Below are 19,513 nucleotides of genomic sequence, written 5' to 3'. Positions count from 1 at the left end.
ATCCTTTTCACATGTACTGCTGTCAACCCAGGTGTCCCCCAGTTTCCTCCCCAGCTGTTGACAATGCTTACTTTTAGATGGTTTATTATGAAGACTTTAAAGGCCTTGTGTTTATTTATTTATTTTGGATGATTGACCTTTCCTTTTTATCTAATCACAGCCTGGTTTTAATTGAAGTTCTGCTGCCTGTGCTGATTGAAAAGTACTGTGGTACCTCAGGTTAAGAACTTAATTCGTTCTGGAGGTCCATTCTTAACCTGAAACTGTTTTTAACCTGAGGTACCACATTAGCTTATGGGGCCTCCCGCCACCGCCGCTCGATTTCTGTTCTCATCCTGAAGCAAAATTCTTAACCCAAGGTACTATTTCTGGGTTTGTGGAGTTTGCAACCTGAAGCGTCTGTAACCTGAAGCATCTGTACCCCGAGGTACCACTGAAAATAAACTGAACCATTTTAGAATGTTTGGGTAGCAGAGTTGGTCCAAGACATTTTGGAAGCAGAGGCAAACCACACAAGGACATCCTACTCTGGTGAAAGTGATGGTGTGGAAGAAATTTTGCTTTGTGGGGGGGGGGTGCAATACCAGACTTCTAAAAACAACTCCAATACACACTACTCTGCAGCCTTCCTCTATCACAAAAAGAAGCTCACAAAAATAACTTAACCTGACCTGACTAGGACATCAAACACTTAACGGGTGCTAAATTGCCCCCATCATGCCTGTCCAAAGCACATAGTTACTCACTTACTCTGGCTGTGGAATACATTAAACTAGGGAAAACAAATATTTTTGGTCATTTCAACAGAACTGAGCACACACACACACACACACACACACACACAAACCAAGGGCACACATACAAACTGCAGCCAGAACCACAACAATAAGAAGTGCTTTGGGACCAGAGGGGAGGCCTGCATCCCAATTCTATCCATGTCTATACATACCCAAAGACAGGTTTTGACCTTATGCACTTTTATACCTGGAACCAGATTTCAGAGTAATTAGCTGGGCTTACTTCTGAGTAAAGGCAGTTTTTAAAAAAACGAACAAACCATCCAACTATAAATCCAGAAAACACTACACCCCCAGTTGCAAGCAGCTGGATTATTTCTGAGTAAATGCAGGTGTTTTTTTCACAAGCATCAAAACACCTGTACCTCTCAGTGTGGTGAAAAGTAACTCCTTGTTGCAGCAGTGAGCACAAGAGAAATGAAAGCCCGGGAATAAAGAACCAATCAGAAGAGCCAGGAGGCAGTGACGAACCAATCAGAAGAGCCGAAAGCCAGGAGAGCACTGAAGAAGATGTGGCTTGGTCTTTTGGCTGCTTCTGGTCCAGGTGCTGCTGAAGTCAGAGAAGGGTAGGCCGCAGACCTAGGCACTGGTGCCATTTTGGAGGTGATGACAACAGCTGCTTCGGTGCCAGAAGGAACTGGTGAAGCAGTCACCTTGGCCTCCCAAATTGGTACCGAGGCCACATGCTTCAGAAGCGGCAGGCATCTTTGGCAATGCAGCAGCAACCAGCAGGCACAGTGGCAGAATCTGCTGTTCCTGGATCCCACCAAGATTCTGCCACCTGAGGCAACTGCCTCAGACTGCCTAATGGTAACGCTGGCCCTGTTTAGTAATTCCAAGATAAAACCCTTTATTATACCTAATTTTTAAAGCACTCACTCTCTTTCTCTCTTTGAGTGTGTATTACACACATACACATCCTGGGCTGTTCACGTAAATTCTAACAACAACAAAAAAACGTCTCAATACAAGGGGTCCAAACAAAAATGAACAAAACACAGCAGCAAGAAAATGCCTCAGTTTTAAAACCCAGAAGAGTCAAATATATTTGCCTAACAACGTTGGCATCCGGGCAGCCTTCTCTGGGGAGGGAATTCCCCAGATGGGGCTGTACCACTGAGACGCCTTTCTCTCTGGTCACCACCCATCTTACCTCAGATGGCAGGGGATAAAGGAGAACTTCCAAAGGCAGATTGGTATGGGAGTAGGTCAGTCTTGTAAATAAGGCCGCCAAAATGACTAGCCTATAACTTCTTTTTAACAATCCCAGTTAGGAGCTGGCAGAGGGAGGACAGGAGCCACATTTCTGTGCTCAATCTCCTGCATGGAACCTGATTCACTCACCTGCATGCATTTTTTGGTCGTCTTTGTCTACCAGGCTAGAGCTTAAATTCACAGCTGGAGTAGGCATTCTTTCCCTATTTGTAAGTACTATAAAGTGCTGGCTCCAGGTTCTCTCTTTAGTCAAAGGAGAAAAATGCACACAACTATAATCGCAACTGGCAAAACCTGCAATGCTGGCAGCAGTCAGTCACAACAGCTGCAAAGCCAATGATATTTGCTTCTAAATCATGCTCTCTCTTTCCTTTCATTTGCAGCCCTGTTTTCTGTGGGGAAAGTGACTGTTCCGTCCTAGATTCTAGTTCATTCAAGCAAAGGGCTACTCTTTTTTCTACCTTGGCTCAATTAAAGCACCTTATTGCAGCATTTATTTGGGAAGCAAAGCATGCAGTTTTATTTACAGCACAATTAAACACCGGTACAATTACCAAAGTGGGGGAAGAAAGCTTATCATTGATACTAAATTATTCCTAATAGACTTTGTTAGTCAGTAAATTGTTGTTAAGTGGGTATAACACTTCATTCCAATTGCCACGATATGCAGATGTTCTCCATCTTTAATGCCTGGACTGCACCAATAAAACAACCCAGGATGGGGGGGAAGAGGGCAGGGAGCAACCAAATGAGTGACTCCCCCAAGTGTTTCGAATTTGAGCAGAACTACATTTAGTCCGAGGGACGCAGGTGGCACTGTAGGTTAAACCACAGAGCCTAGGACTTGCTGATCAGGTCGGTGGTTCGAATACCAGCGACGGGGTGAGCTCCCGTTGCTCGGTCCCTGCTCCTGCCAACCTAGCAGTTCGAAAGCACGTCAAAATGCAAGTAGATAAATAGGTACCGGTCTGGCAGGAAGGTAAATGGTGTTTCCGTGCACTGCTCTGGTTCGCCTGAAGAGGCTTAGTCATGCTGGCCACATGACCCGGAAACTGTACGCCGGCTCCCTTGGCCAATAAAGCAAGATGAGCGCCGCAACCCCAGAGTCAGCCACGACTTAGTCCCTGATATGTTTGTACCCTGTTTCACTCCCATCCAGCCATCCTACTCTTTATTTCCTTACATTTTGTGCTCTCCTGTTGCTCCATTCTTTCTTTAGGTCAGGCACTTATGTTATACAGGTGGCATGTATGCCTATTACACCAGAAATTAAATAGGCATAGTAATCAAAGATTATGCCTATGGGAGGTTGTCTCATTCTGTCTCATCTTCATCTTTGGATGGACTATCCTATGCCTGTTTCCCATGATGCCTCAGTAATTTTCGGAATAGAGAATCCACATAGGAACCACGATGTATCACACTAGCACGTCTCAGTAGTAGTTGTAAGGCTAAGGTGATGTGGGAACCATTTATGCCATCTTGCTTTCCTTGGAAGAAAGGTGTGTTATAAATAAAACAATGATTGTATTCAACTTCCCCCTTCACCTTCCCAAATCTGCTCCAGAGAGTTGAGAAGAAACCCATAACATATATGGAGACACATGGGCAGCAGAGCGGGGTGGGTGGATGGAATTCTGTTGTGCAATGTCAAGGAGCCAAGCGAACCACAGGGCAGGCACACACACGAGAAGCACGGAATGCAATTAGCTGTTTAGTAACAGAAAATAACAACAAAGCAGAATCCTCTGGTTCATATTAATCCAGCTGATGTTGCTGAAACTGACCACTAGCTCCACCTGCCTCTTTTAGCCTTTCATTCTGGATCCCTCCCAAGCAGATGAAGGCTGCATTGAGGGTGTGGACTTCTGCTCTGGACCTGTCTGGCCTGTTGCTCAGCAACATGCAGAACTCTCTGGAGTGGGTTGTCAGTGGGGTAGGAGAGCCAGCAGGACTGGGACTGTCTGCGCTCACATTGCACTCAACTCTCGGCCTCTAACCCTGTCCTGGAAGGCCCTCCTTCTCCTGACCCTTCTTGATTACTCAACCCCCCTTGTATCTAGCACCTCCCTTCTCCAGGCTGCTCCTCGGTGTCTCACCACCAGGATCTGGGACCTAAGTCACCATCTTTGGATCCCTCTCTTGGGGGCTCCTGGGCAGAGGGCTCCCACCACTCTTCCTTATCCAGCCAATTCCTGACATCCATGCAGAAGGCCTTGGGGCAATGGAACAACACTGCAGGTTACAACCATTAATTCTGGTTCTATGAATGCAGTTATTGTAAATTCCTTCTAAACTCCTTAGAAATACAAATCTGAGTTGGATGTTCCAAATTTGCATTGATTCCTGGAAATTCTGTGAATCCAAGCAAGCTATCTTAACTGGGGCAGAAATTTGGGTAAGACTCTTCCCACCCCATCTCCATTCTCTGAGCACGACTCTCCCCATTTAGTTGACAACTCAATGAAAAGGAGCTAACTTGAAAGGGGGACATTTTGGTACAATGCTGCCATGACATCACTATTCCTTTTACCAACACTTAAGGTTTCCTTCGTGGAGCGCTCAAATCTCTAAAACCTTCTACAAGCCCAGCGTATAGTTATCATTGCCAGTAACGGATGTATACAGTACTCACCATCTGGGTGGTATAAATCAAGGCATTCTCTCACACCTACACTCGAAATTAATTATCATATCATTGATCTTCCTTCTGTTCCGGACCAGTTCTCCCAAATGCCTCCATATGTTATATGGCACAAAACAAACCAAGCTTGAACAACATCTTAATATCTCCAGGATACTGATTCATCTGGGTTATGGCATCTATAAAATTTGCTCCCACCAACGCAACCACTACAATTGCACACATCTTTCACGTGAAGTTCTTTATTTAAGGACCACTACGTTCTCACATTTCAAATCCTGCTTTCTCCATACTAAGCTTATTCCCAGTCCCATCTGCTCCTTATCTTGTCTCTTTTTAAAAAATTTAAAAAAATATTTTATCCACTCACATATGTTGCACCAAGGTGGGGAAAATAACAGGAGAAAATAAAACGAACCAAAAAGGACGACGCTGTTAGGATTCTTACTGCAGGATGCAAGAATTAAGCTTTCAAGACACAGGGTGACTTTGTAGGGCTGACCCACCCATGAGGCAAGGTGAGGTGACTGCCTCAGGTGGCAGAATCTACAAGGGCAGCAGTTTCGGCTTTCAAGGAGTGCACTGCAGTAGCAGGCAATACATTCATTGGAGGCTGGATTTGCTGCCGCCTCAGTAGCCCCCTACCCCATGTTTTTGTCCCCTCAAAGAATTCTGAGCACTGTAGTTCACACACACACACACACACACACACACACGAGAGTTACAATTCCCAGAAACCCTTAACAGTGCCCAGAATTCTTTGAGTGGACAAGAGCAGTGCTTTTTTTCTTTAAAAATGTTTAGGGCAGTGTTTCCCAACCGGTGTTCCGCGGCACACTAGTGTGCCGCGAGATGTTGCCTGGTGTGCCGCGAGATGTTGCCTGGAGGGAGGCGGGCGAGTCCAAAAAAGGTTGGGAAACACTGGTTTCTCTTTCAAAAAGGAAACGTGGGTTAAAGCGGCGACGCCGCCTCCCACTCACATTCCTGCTCTGGCTTCCCTAACAGTTTTCCGAGTTGCGTCACTGGATCCAGCCCCCTTTTCCACATGTGACACGGGGCTGGAGGGAGGGAAAGAGGGCTTTACGTCGCGCACAAAGGCAGCCTCCTAGAAGCGCTCTGGGCCGGCGCCGTTTCGCCGAAGGCGCCGGAGGACCCCCACCCTCAGCTCCTTCAGAAAGGAAGCCCCGCCCCTCGGCTCCCTACGCCGCCAGGCAGCTCAGCTGACTGACGAGGACGTTCTGCGGCGGCCGCCGCCGCACAACCACCGCAGTTGCTGGCAGCGTCCGCAGCGCAATAAATAACAGCGCCTGGTGCTGCCAACTCTTTCTCTCTCTCTCCCGCCCCGCCCCCAAGGTCTCGCGCGCCCCGCATCAACATCGCCGTGCGCAGCTTCCCGAGCTCGAGGCCAGCCGCTGCACGCACGCGCCGGCTCGTCATCGGCTCCGGTTGTTGCCTTTCTCCGCCGAGGTCGGTGGACCCCGAGCCTAGGCTTCCTTCCCGCACCCCGCTTTCTGAAGACCGCACACCAGTTGGGCCAGTACATATTCCCCTCCCGTGACTGGAGCGGAATAGCCCTTTCTCTTCTTCCCCAACCCTTGTCGTTGGAGGAGTCCCTCAGTCCCTCGCTTTGCTGCCTCCTCCCCCCCCACCCCCAAAGCTTGGAGGTTCCCCGGCAAGGGGGAGGAAAAAAAAATGAAAGTTACACTTTCGTGTGTCCCTCCCGGCGTGACGCTGCGCGCTGACGTCACGGGGCTGTAATGGTGGTGTGCCTCGAGATTTTTTTCATCAAACAAGTGTGCCTTTGGCCAAAAAAGGTTGGGAAACACTGGTTTAGGGGTACTGTCATTTTCCTACTCATATTGAAATACTGCCCCTCAATGAGACCAGACTCAGATTCACAAAATGTTTAGGGGTATGTGTACCTCTGTGTCCCCCCAGAAAAAAAGCACTGGACAAAAGCATGCTTCAAATGTGCTTGAGAATTATAGGGTGTACACAGCCAAAGTGGTTCTACAATGCTGGGTCAAAATTGGCACAAACGATCAAGATTTAGACTATTATGAGGAGTTGACTAGTATGATGTACATCCACAAAAACATGAAATATAAAAAGAATGAACATCTGTGGCGATGAATCAGTACTGGGCACTTGGCACAATGAGGAAAACGTACTCTACACATCCTGTTTTGTTCCAGGAAATGTTCCAGTTACAAAGGTTTATTTTTTTAAAAAAATATATTAATGTGATGATTATTCAGTTGTATGGTGAAGTCTTTGGTCATTAGTACAGGCACAGAAACATTTATATTAAGATCCAAAGCTAGCATGTCAATTATTAACCTCTAACATTGCTGGGTAGCCTTCGATTTCTCGAAAGCGTTAGAAAAAATCTCACTCACATAGTGAAGGCATCAGGTGCTGTTGTTGTTTTAAATCAAAACCATAGAATTTCAGAACCCTGGTGATCATCTAGTCTAACCCACTGCAAATGCAGGAATATGCAGCTGGGATCAAACCTGCAACCTTGGTGTTATCTGCACCATGCTCTAACCAACTGAGCTACCCAGGCTCATCATTGTGGTTGCAATCTCTACACTGAGTACTTTGTACCTGTGCTTATTTGTCAGATACTATGTACCTCGTTCCAAAACAAGCTGACTGTTTCTGTGTGTGTCTCTCTCTCACACACACACACTTTCCCCCAGAATTCATACTCAAGGACAGATAGAACAAACAGACTGCAGGGTTTTCCCATCTGTCTGTTTCCTAACGAAATGGTCTTTGAAGGTCTTTTCTTATTTCTTTTCACTTTGAAAGGATGTGAGTGAGAAAGACAGAGAGAAAGAGAGAGGGAGAGAGATCCGATTAGGTTGGCTTAAAAAACAACCACCAGCCTCGCAAACCACTGGTGTGTCTTTCACAGCTGTACGATGCTAGGGGATGGTGGGGTTGAGAAAAAGTGTTTCAGGCTTAAACATTGCGTTTGTATTTCACCCCCTTTTGAACCAGCTTGGGCCTTTCTGTCTGAAAAGCATGGAAATAAATGATAGTTTAACAACTTCTGCGGGCAAAGTTTTTCTAGCACACAAGTACATGAATTCCCATAAATCTCCACTACAAAGTGACAATAAAAATGATGTTGTGGAAGGAAAAGGTTGCTGTCGATGGGACCACCAGTCCTTCACTGCAGCTCACCTCACCCACCCCAGATGGTGAGAAAGCACACTTTTGAATAGGACCTAAGCCAGCGCCCAGCTGACATTGGACTTGGTGCTGAGTTTTGAACCTAAAAAGAGCCTGCTGGATCAGGCCAATGGCCCATGTAGTCCAGCATCCTGTTCTCGCAGTGGCTGACCAGATGAATGTGGGAAGCCTGCAAGCAGGACTGGAGAGTAGCAGCATTCTCCCCTACTGTGGTTCCCAGCAACTGATATTCAGAAGCAAAATGGCTCCAATCCCAGCTTGGCTCCCATTCAAAAGTGCTGGAGACAGCAGGGCCAAACAACAGCCAATCAAGAAACAGGTCTGGGTTGAAAGTGGTGGTGGTCTCTGGTGGTGCACAGACTGGTGACAGATTAGATATGTTACATGATGCTGAGGGCAGATTCCATTTTGCAGACCCTCCCACCCATCCATGGACAGTGGGTGGCCAGCCGGTGGGAACACAGGAGAAACCTGGAAGCCAGCATAGGGCCAGTCCATACATTCTGATGCCACTATGAGGGCTTTTCAAAACAGCCTCTGCTTAGCAATCTCAGCATTCAATGCCTATACTATGCAGTGTGTAGTATGAAAGCACCCACTCTGCACTAGGAGATGGCCAGCTAGTTGCAGCTAGTCGGTGGGGTGGAAGCCACTGCTATGCTGGTATCATCCACATGGCGGAGGAGGAGGAGGAGGAGTTTGGACTTGATATCCCGCCTTTCACTCCCTTTAAGGAGTCTCAAAGCGGCTAACCATCTCCTTTCCCTTCCTCCCCCACAACAAACACTCTGTGAGGTGAGTGAGGCTGAGAGACTTCAAAGAAGTGTGACTGGCCCAAGGTCACCCAGCAGCTGCATGTGGAGGAGCGGAGACGCGAACCCAGTTCCCCAGATTACGAGTCCACCATTCTTAACCACTACACCACACTGACTCTCTTGGCGACTCCTCTATGCATTCTTGCTCTCCTTTAAAGAATGGCTACATGTGGGCTGTTTTAGATAGATGGGGGCTCTGTGTGTGTGTGTTGGTGGCAAGCATTGCTTTATCAGGGAAACAAATGGCAGATCCATGTGAGCATTGCAACTTTTTATTCTTTTGAGGGATTCCAAAATTACTCCATCATGCTCAGAAGTGCTTTAGGAAAGGAAAACCGAGGTGAGGACATTCCTCTCCCTGAGCTATAATTTAGCATCAACATGGATGGCGACAAAGGGGTCTTCGGCAGAGTTGCTGATCTGGAAATAAGCTGTGCCATCGCCATTGACTTGGATCTTAATTCCACTGCAGCCATTGCCTTCCTTCTGCCCAGAAATGACGTCACAGTAAGTGCCAGCAGGGAGGCCGGTTTGCAGAGTTTCAGACATGTTCCTGTTTTAAAAAGAGAGTCAAAAATAATGATAATGTAGTTAACTATCCTTTATCATCAAGCTTTGCACGCTGAGCTACCTTGGTGGGTCCATTCCTCTATGCAATTGCTAATAATAAAGTGAGATTTCAGTTTGACCCCATCCTGGCTTTTCTAAGGACTAAACTGATGATGCTCAATTGCCCACTGCATCCTTCCTTCTATGGAAGATTCTGGTGTGCTTTGCAAGGCTGGTTTAAACATTATTGCTAGATTCTGTATAGCTCTAGGTGCCAGCTAGACTGCTCTGCTTTAAACACATGAGAAATCTCTTCCTACTTACCAGTCGTCATTATTAAAGACAATGAATCCTTTGTTGCCACGGCCAAATGCCACTTGATTGCTGTTATTGTCCCACCAGTTGGTAAATGGCTGTCCGTCCACAACATTGCGGAAAATTACCATGTTCCTTTGGAGGGGGAAAAATGGGTTCATTGGTAATTGATGTACTGCAGAACAGAGTCAAACATGCCAAAGTGCAATAAAGAGATAAGCATGATTAAGGGGACTGAAAGAGTGCTAATCTATGTGTTGGCTTGTAGCCATTAAGCCATGTGCACATTCCAACCTTATTTGACGCCATCGATGTTCGCAGACCCAGTCATTGCCACAGGTTGTGTCTGGATTAATGGTAACAGATTTGGTAGACCCATCCCCACTGCTCGGTGGTCCAACCCAGTCATTTATATCCTGGTTGTCAAAGAATTGAGAAAACATAAATATTAGACCAGAGGTGAAAAATAATAACAGAACACATTTATTGGAATGTATAAACTAACCAAACTTGCAGATTATCATATTTCTGGGAGGCAAAGGCCTGGTCTACACATGTAACATAATGAGTTGAGAAGCTGCTAGGGTCCCAATATGTTAGAATGGATGATGCCACTTCAGATGGAGGATCGTATCATGATATTCCCTTATATCCCTACCAGTAGAAAGTTAGCACAGAAAGCAACAGTCATAGCTATAACCTCAATAACTAATACACTAGGGTTTTTTCTTGGTTTGGTTGAACTTTTGCTGTCTGTTTCAGGAAGGGTTTTTGTTTTATGTGGAGGAACATTCAAAACCGATAGGCTGAAATACTACAGCTATCTACCACCTTCCTTGACATTCTGCTGTATGCGCAAGACCACACACACATGACTTGGTCAATCTCTAGGATGTGTAGGATTGTTGGTTCTGTGGAGCAAGGTGCATATTAATGATGCCAATGAGTCTGAAGGACAGAGTTAGCACCTGCATTCCATAAGTAGTTCAAGTCAAATAAATAAAACCCAGTGGCAGACAGCATGGTTAGCCTGCACTGCTCACCTGACTTTCCTCTGGCTACATCTTTGGTTCATACCATCAGGTGAAAGAGCAAGGTTGGTGAGGTGCAGTTAGGCCAATGGAGTCTAATCTGGTGCTCCTGCCAGTCTGTTTGCACCGCGTCAACCTTGCTACCACCTCAGCCTCCCCCCATCCTGGTGTGAAGCAGCAACATTGCCAAAGGGAGGTCAGGTAAGCATTGCAAGCCCACCATACCTTCTCTGCAGGTGTGCTTCAGAGTGCAGATGATTATTCTTCAGGGACACCACATGCCCAATCATTACAAAGCAACCATACCAAAAGTGAAGTTAAGATAAATTGATTCTTTTTGGAGTATAACAGTGTAATCATAACCATGGGTAAAGGTAAAGGTAAAGGAACCCCTGACAGTTAGGTCCAGTCGTGGACGACTCTGGGGTTGCAGCGCTCATCTCGCTTTACTGGCCGAGGGAGTCATGTGGCCAGCATGACTAAGCCACTTCTGGCGAACCAGAGCAGCACACGGAAACGCCGTTTACCTTCCCGCCGGAGCAGTACCTATTATCTACTTGCACTTTGACATGTTTTCAAACTGCTAGGTTGGCAGGAGCAGGGACCGAGCAACAGGAGCTCACCCCATCGCAAGAATTCGAACCGCCGACCTTCTGATCGGCAAGCCCTAGGCTCTGTGGTTTAGACCACAGCGCCACCCGCGTCCCAACCATGTGTACTCAGAAATAAATCTCAATGAACTCAGTAGAAGTTACTCTCAAATCAATTGGATTAGGCTTGTGCCTTGAAAGATTTGAACCTCCCTGTGATATTCCTTCCTTCCACCACCCCGTTTCAATTTACTGAAAACTGAAATAGCCACCTATATAGAAGAAGAAGAGTTTGGATTTGATATCCCACTTTATCACTACCCTAAGGAGTCTCAAAGCGGCTAACAATCTCTTTTTCCCTTCCTCCCCCACAACAAACACTCCGTGAGGTGAGTGAGGCTGAGAGACTTCAGAGAAGTGTGACTGGCCCAAGGTCACCCAGCAGCTGCATGTGGAGGAGCGGGGACACGAACCCGGTTCACCAGATTATGAGTCCACCGCTCTTAACCACTACACCACACTGGCTCTCAGTACACAGCTCTTTGAAGATGTGGCACACATCTAGAAAAGTGGGGTGCACATCCTTTAAAACTACCGTATTTTTCGTCCCATAAGACGCACTTTTTCCCCTCCAAAAATGAAGGGGAAATGTGCCTGCGTCTTATGGGGCGAATGCAGGCATTCGCTGAAGCCTGGAGAGCGAGGGGGGTCGGTGTGCACCGACCCCTCTCGCTCTCCAGGCTTCAGGAAGCTCTGCGCAACCCTCGGGAGACCGGCTCCGAGGGTTGCGCAGAGCTGCCTGCAGTCCCGGGACCAGCGCAGCTCTGCATGGCCACCGGGAGCCGGGGGAGAAGCTCCGCCCCGCTCCCGGTGGCCGTGCAGAGCTGCCTGCGGTCCTGGGACCAGCGCAGCTCTGCGCTGCCATCCGGAGCGGGGCGCTAAGCTCCGCCCCGCTCCCGGTGGCCGTGCAGAGCTGCCTGCGGTCCTGGGACCAGCGCAGCTCTGCCCGGCCACCGGGAGCCGGGGGAGAAGCTCCGCCCCGCTCCCGGTGGCCGAGCAGAGCTGCCTGCGGTCCTGGGACCAGCGCAGCTCTGCGCCGCCATCCCGAGCGGGGCGCTAAGTCCCGCCCCGCTCTGGATGGCGGCACAGAGCTGCCTGCCGTCCCGGGACTGCAGGCAGGTCTACGCCGCCATCCCGAGCGGGGCGCTAAGTCCCGCCCCGCTCGGGATGGCGGCGCAGAGCTGCCTGCCCTCCCGGGACTGGTGCACTTCTCCCCATCGCCAGCCCCACAAGCTCGGGGAACAGCGGGGAGGCAGAGCGTGCCTTCCCACTGTTCCCCGACCTGGTTCTTCCAGCCCCGCACCTGGGGGGGGAAATAATTTTTTTTTCTTTATCCCCCCCCAAAAAAACTAGGTGCATCTTATGGGCCGGAGCGTCTTATGGGGCGCAAAATACGGTAAATAACGAATGCCCATTGCCAATTTATTTAGGCTCTTTGTTATCACACAATAGAAACTGACCTTTCCATTCTCAAAGTATCTTGGCCAGCGGAAACTTGACATCACACGGGTGAAACCATATGGGTGAGCGAGCATGAAGCCGACTGCCATTTTGTATTGCCTGAAGATATATTTTAAGAAAATGAACATGAAAGGGAGGATCAGAAATGGAGATTTCTATTTATTTCAGGGGTGGGGTGGGGAGGAGGAGCCAGTCAGGCTTTAAGTCTCAAAGTGTTCCTTACCTGGAATCCCAGAAAGTCAAAATGGCAGATCCACCAGCACCGTGCCCCCTCTGGTTATCATGATTGTCTACAAAGACAACGGCTTTGTCAGAAGGCATAAAACCCCAGCCTTCTCCCCAGTTCCTGAAGAAAAGAGAGAAAGGGCCAAATTTAGCTAAACACTGAATTTCAATATGTGCAAGGCTCTAAGCTTTGGTATTCAGTTTTGCTTTGAAGTATATAAAATTAAATTACTTTAAATAAGCCATCTTTTCTCCACTCCACTTGCGAATGACCGTTCCCAGTTTTGCACCATATTTGAATTCAGTTACCCGGCCATTTCCATAGTAGTCACTGGCTTTAATTGCCTCTCCACCCAAATCAATTACCTGTTGAGGGAAAAGAAGAAAAGTTATTACGATACAGCAACATATGAGTAGAAAATAAAGTGTTTTTTGTACGCTCTGAAATCAGCTCTACATCACAAATGTCTGCCCTTGCCGTCCTCTCAAGCTACCCTTATATGTGCTTAATGGTTGTCTTCAACATAATAGACAGTCAAAGTACCTCTTGGAAGATGAAAGGCCTTGTTCCTTCAGCAAACCAAGTCGTGTGCAGATTTTTCAACTTGTCTAAGAATGCTTTCATGTCCCCAGGCCACATATGCTTGGAAGCATCAATTCGAAATCCTGCTACTCCAATGTCAATCAGATGGTTCATATACTCGGCGACCTTGGAGCGCACATAGTCCTTTTCGAGCGCAAGGTCGAGAAGGCTAACGAGGCGACAGTCGCGGACCTGTTTCGAAAGGTTGTTTTGAGAAATCAATTTCATAGAATCATAGAACTGTAGAGTTGGAAGGGACCATGAGGGCCATCTAGGCCAATTCCCTGCAATGCAGGAATCTTTTGCCCAACTTGGGGCTCGAACCCTGAGATTAAGTCTCATGCTCTACCAGCTGAGCTATCCCAGATGCCTGGTTTATCATTAGTGGGTTGGGTGTCACATTTAAACCAACTTCTCCTATGCAGAAAAAGAATTGAAGAGGAACTGCATAAGGATGATGAAGAGAAGAAATATGCAAACGAAGAAAGGAGAAAGTGGGTAAAAAAAAATGAATGCAAGAGCTTCACCTGGTAAGGATCACCATAATTTTCAATCTCTCCACTTCCAGTTTTGCATTTCCAGTCGTTGAAATCCCAGCCGGAGTACGGGACAGCAGGGAAATCGTGGGTCTCTGAATTAAAATAGCTTCCACAAGTAGAGTGTGTGCCAGATCCAGCAGCAGCTCCACACATGTGGTTGACTACAGCGTCAACATAAATATATACCTGAGTACAGAAAAGGCATGACCAGGTTGTATTTATTGTCACTGATTTTTATTCTCTTCTAGGCATAATTCAAGGAGCTGGTTATATCCTATGAAAGCCCAACATACTTCCTCTCTTGGGTCCCTTCTCAAGCACTGGGTTCCATTGAGGATGCTCTCTTAATCATACCATCTGTGCTTAGTTACCAACTGAATGAAGAGAGATGTTCTTGGTGGCTGCCCTTCTCCCCAGTTTTCCTGCTGCAGATTTCCCAAAGTCTAAGCTCGAGGGCATTTTGGGATGGATCGTAGGACCTATCTGTTTGGGATGGCCTAGAGGGCTCAGAGTTAAGTTGGAGAATGGGGAGAAGTGTTATTAATGTAGGTGAAATATTAATTCTGTCTTGCAGGTGCTTGATCTGTTAACTACTCCAAATCTTAAGGATGGGGTTGACTAGAAATCTCAGTAAATTAAAACAAGGCACTTGGTGTCAGTGATGGAAGGTTTTCAAGCAGCACATTTCATGGGCCCATTCCTCTAGAGTCTGGGCCATTCCTCCTTTATTTACTTTTAAAATGTCTCCAGAGGAGACATCGAACATGCATATAAGTGAGAAACACAATTTAAAATTCATTAAGGGGTCTGTTTTGACCTTGCAGTAACCCTAGAGTTTTCCCTCCTGCTCCTCCTTCACAAAGTTACTGAAATGGCAATATTAGGTTCCAAGAGACAGCTGCTCATAATAAAAGAGCCTCACTATTTAGACCACACATGCTTATACAGCATTGTGTATAACTAACTTAACTAGAAGTTAAAGGAAAGGTAGTTCCCTATGCCTCCCAACATTCTTAGGAGAACATGCATAGTAGCTCTTGGGGGGCTCCCAGGAACCACAGCAAATGCCATTTCCATGGTTTCTGACCTTTCTGGACATTTCCCATAGCTTTTTGTGAGACCGGATGATTTTGTATATGCTTGCAGGATCCCTGAAAGTTAAACTGTGAAGCCCTACATATGGCAGAGTTACTCCTGGAGCAACTATCTTTAGTTAGTTTGGGAAAGGTAAAGGGAGAGCAGACAGGGCTCTCGGTGGCAAAGTGGTTCTAGATCCTGTTGCATTTTCAGAACTGATTCAGATTAGTGCTGCTTTTACATTTGATTAATTTAAGGGTGTCCAGGGGATGTCCTCCAAATTCATCCAACTGAAATGGGTCCATTCTGAATCGAGTTAGGCAGACTCCACCCATCCCTAGCTTGTTGGGGTGGCAGCAAGTGAATCTTACCAGCCCTCTCCCTGGAATAATTGGCTCCCTAATTGAATACATGTCACTGGCATAGAACCATAGCTGATTTGATCTGAAGTTCCCCACTACAGGTATAGACAGGATTTCCAAACCACTTACTCCAACATTGTTGCACCTGGTCACCATGTCTTTGAATTCATTCTCATTTCCAGATCGTGAACATAGCTTGTAACTGATGGGCTGGTATCTTTCCCACCATGGCCTCCATGGATTTGTAATAACGAGGTTTTCATTTGGAGGGGAGATCTGTGAATTAAGAGATATTAAAACACCACACACCAATAAATACCATTTCAACAATTTAGTAGAGAGCTGATGGTGCTGCTTAAGTTATTGTGGGCTGCGGTTGACATTGCCAGGATTTGTACAGACAATCCAAAATGAGTGATGAGTAAATTCTCCTCAGAAAGCTTTCCCAATCTTCCTCAGAGAGTCTTCAGAAGAACCAGATGTGAGTGGAACTGCCCCCAGGCCCCCCTGACAGCATCATTTCACCCAAAGCAACAGGGAGGCCTTGCAGGCATCTACTTGTTTGGAAATGACACTCATACAACAAAGTCAGGAGTGTCCTTGCCTTCTGGAATTCACAGGATTTTTAATGTTTCTATGCCCTTGATTCAAATGAATTGAACGCTACAAATCCCAAATATTCTGACAGAAAATGACTATGGCCAGGAACACCACTTCCTGCTAAGCAGAAGCCAGGGAAATCTCTCTTGGCTCCACTAGCAAGGTGTTCCTGCTGCCAATTCACCCATCCTTTCAGAAGGCAAACAGGAAAAACCAGGTTTCCAAAAGACTCCATGGATACAGAAGGTTCCATGTTGCATGTTGTAAAAGACAACAAAAACAGGCATGGAGTTACCTCTTGTTCTCTCTGTCCCTCCCTGATTTATATTGCCCTGAGGAGTAGGAATGAGGAGTAGAATGTTATCACTCTCCAATTGCACTGGACCACTCTGCTCTAATGGGGAAGTGTGATAAGATGTTCTTTATCACTTGGCTGGACAATAGCGATGTCTGGCTTGCCAGCTAATTATATACATTCCTTGCTAACTTAATTCTTGGCAAAATTGTGGTCTTGTGACTTAGCAAGTTGTAGAGTAGTTTTCATTATCCATTATCTCTATTAATATTAAAAGAATATCTCATTGTTATGCACAGAAGAATTACTAAAGATCATGAAGCCCATAGCAAAATGCTTCCATCTTCTTTCCCACACGCCATTATTCATGGAGTGGTTTGCTTAACTCTAAACCAGACCTATAAATAAAGCCTTAGCCAAAGTATTATTTGGGGTGTTTTTTCCTACCCCAAATTACATTGTTGGATGTTGCCAAGTTGGCTAAAGTCGTACCTCAGGTTACATACGCTTCAGGTTACATACGCTTCAGGTTACAGACTCCGCTAACCCAGAAATAGTGCTTCAGGTAAAGAACTTTGCTTCAGGATGAGAACAGAAATTGGGCTCTGGCGGTGTGGTGGCAGCAGGAGGTGCTTCAGGTTAAGAACAGTTTCGGGTTAAGTACAGACCTCCGGAACAAATTAAGTACTTAACCTGAGGTACCACTGTATGTGAACCTGTCCCACATTCTGAACAAATTTCAAAAGCTCCGGTTGTCACTTTGACATTGTATTTCAATAGTCTTATTGGTTCGGACACATTAATTAAACCAGGAGTAGCTAACATCCTAGCCTCCAGGTGGTGCTTGACTATACTGTAGTTCTCATCATCTTTGGCAAGGCTGTCTGGTGCTGATGTGAGTTTAAGAGTCCAGCAAAATTTGGAGGTTATGACATGGAGTTCAAGGGTATCATATTGGCTACCCCTGAATTAAACCATTAAGCATTAACTATATATTTGAGTCCTTCACCTTGGTCTGTTTCCAATGACTAGTCTAAGTACACTCCTGTAAGCATCTATTATTTCCAGTTGTTAGTTATATTGAAATTGCCACTTGTTGTCTTTGGTCCAAATAAACTGTGACAAGCAAATATTGAATAGAAGTTGCCTACCTGGACTCCGCCAAATCCATTAGGTGCTAAATAACGCTCACATTCCAGAGCAATGTCAGCCCAACGCCATTCGAAGAGATGGACTATTGATGTCCTTCCGGGTTTTGTATTTGGGTTATACTGAGCCCAAGAAAGCTCAAAGGCAACTAGGAGAAGAAAGACCCTCATGTTGTCTTGGACAATTGCCGTTGTTGAGTGCTCTGCTTTGCCTTTCTATTTATATTCTTGCTGCAGATCAAAGTACACTTCAGTCGTGATGCATTCAACACAATTGGCTATATTTAATCAAAGGTCATTCCATTTGGTGGTTTAAACAAAAGTAACAGGTGAAGATAACAGACCATATTCTCTGGCTAATAACTTCAAATCCACTGGATAAGGCTCCGTGTGATTATTCATGTCTGTGTTCGCAGCTAAATAGATTAGATAGTCCTGGGAACAGACATTCAGAGGCTGAATCCATGAACTTGTATGCACCGTGAAGAGTTTGCATGGACACACTCTCCTATTCCTTTCAACAGAAGGAGCCGTTCCACGCTTGCAAAGTGAAAATTATTATGTGCATGGAGTATATTTTAATGGGAACCTATCAATTGGAATCAGTGTCATTGCAAATACTGTGAATTGTAGTAGATGGTGCAAGTGACTCCTGGTGTCCTCATGTTTTTTCACAACACACACAGGTGTCAACACAATGCCAATCATACCTTTTTGTAGGTTACACTTGCCCTACTTTCTCAAAGGTGCAAGATGTTGCAGAGCCACAACGCTTACCCAAATTTGGTTTACTTTAGTAGGAGGTGACCGTAGGCTTAAGGATGCTCATATTTATTTAATAACACAATAATGGACTTTTTTTTGGGTGGTGGCTCCCTGCTTGTGGAATGCTCTCTCCAGGGAGGCCTCCCTAGAACCTTCATTAAATCATCATAATCAACAACATCATCAACAACATCAACATTATGTTGTACCCTGCCCATATGCAGCTACTTTGGCACCAGGCAAAAACATTCCTCTTTTCCCAGACCCTTGGCTAATTAAACCATCTATGCCATAGGCAAACTAAGGCCCAGGGGCTGGATCCGGCCCAATCGCCTTCTAAATCCGGCCTGCGGACAGTCCAGGAATCAGCATGTTTTTACATGAGTAGAATGTGTCCTTTTATTTAAAATGCATCTCTGGGTTATTTGTGGGGCATAGGAATTCGTTCATTTTTTTCCCTTCCAAAATATAGTTCGGCCCCCCACAAGGTCTGAGGGACAGTGGACCAGCCCCCTGCTGAAAAAGTTTGCTGACCCCTGATCTATGCCATTCTATACTGCGGTGTGGTATTGTTTTTGTTTGTTATTATGGTATGTATTTTTGTGGTTTTATAGTGTAACCCACCCTATGATCTTTGGACAAAGCGCAGTATAGAAATATAATTAATCAAGTAATTAATAATTGGGGTGGCATGCCCCACTAGTATATGCATTCAGTGATACAGCAACCAAAAGTTATAGGCATTGCAACCTCACTTCCACATATAATCAATTGCTCCCTATAGTCAAGACCTAACACTTCTGTACCTAAGCAAATTGTAGGTCAACTGTATTAATCAAGATGTGTCACAATTACCCATAAGAGTAGTGTCCCAGTCTGCCCTGGCTTCCAGGGATTGTACTGGTGTTAAACATTCAAATTAGGAGTCTGCAGAAACAGAGGCTCTTTGAAAACTCCTGTTATATTCCACAGAGTATATAAAAGTACATTGTATGAGAAGCATAACCTACATATACAAAGGGTGGTACATGACTAAGGCTGCTTACACACAATACCTTTAAAACACATTTCCCCTCTCAAAGAATTCTGGGCTCTTTTATTTGTTAAGGGTGAAGAGAATTGTCACTCTGTGAGGGGTAAACTACAGTGCCCAGAATTCTTTGATTTGAAAAAAAGTGCTTCGGATATTTTGCTCAAACTAGACCCAGTGAGATTAACAAGCATGACTTCACAAGATC

The 19,513-nt window shown here is 45.9% G+C and overlaps 1 protein-coding gene and 1 long non-coding RNA gene across 2 annotated transcripts in view; both read right to left on the bottom strand.

Annotated features, from left to right (window-relative positions):
* LOC310710378 overlaps positions 1–7,210 on the bottom strand; it is a 33,226-nt gene extending 26,016 nt beyond the window's left edge. The window contains exon 1 of the long non-coding RNA XR_014528007.1: positions 7,056–7,210. This is a non-coding gene — a long non-coding RNA (uncharacterized lncRNA). The remainder of the gene's footprint in view (positions 1–7,055) is intronic.
* A 1,721-nt stretch (positions 7,211–8,931) lies between these two features.
* Positions 8,932–18,007, bottom strand: LOC310710295 (pancreatic alpha-amylase). Its single transcript, XM_083511158.1, has 10 exons — positions 17,514–18,007; positions 15,597–15,743; positions 14,017–14,214; positions 13,451–13,681; positions 13,139–13,272; positions 12,905–13,027; positions 12,681–12,780; positions 9,834–9,955; positions 9,549–9,674; positions 8,932–9,228 (listed from the first exon to the last, which is right to left on the bottom strand). The coding sequence occupies exons 1-10, from the start codon at positions 17,679–17,681 to the stop codon at positions 9,039–9,041; spliced, it is 1,539 nt and encodes a 512-aa protein (XP_083367284.1). The 5' UTR covers positions 17,682–18,007; the 3' UTR covers positions 8,932–9,038.
* Between the last annotated feature and the right edge of the window lie 1,506 nt (positions 18,008–19,513).

The sequence above is a fragment of the Podarcis liolepis genome (genome assembly GCF_965112155.1).
Source record: "Podarcis liolepis genome assembly, chromosome: 6".
Taxonomy (NCBI): Eukaryota; Metazoa; Chordata; class Lepidosauria; order Squamata; family Lacertidae; genus Podarcis; species Podarcis liolepis.
This window is presented reverse-complemented; position numbering and strand designations above follow the sequence as displayed.

Bases quoted from the DNA above. Each gene is read 5' to 3' on its own strand.
- LOC310710295 (XM_083511158.1), bottom strand. From the start codon at position 17,681: ATGAGGGTCTTTCTTCTCCTAGTTGCCTTTGAGCTTTCTTGGGCTCAG. The intron at 13,028-13,138 runs GTAATTTAATTT...TCTTTTCTTCAG, and splicing joins GAAAAGATGGCTTATTTAAA to GAACTGGGGAGAAGGCTGGG. The intron at 12,781-12,904 runs GTAAGGAACACT...ATATATCTTCAG, and splicing joins TTGACTTTCTGGGATTCCAG to GCAATACAAAATGGCAGTCG.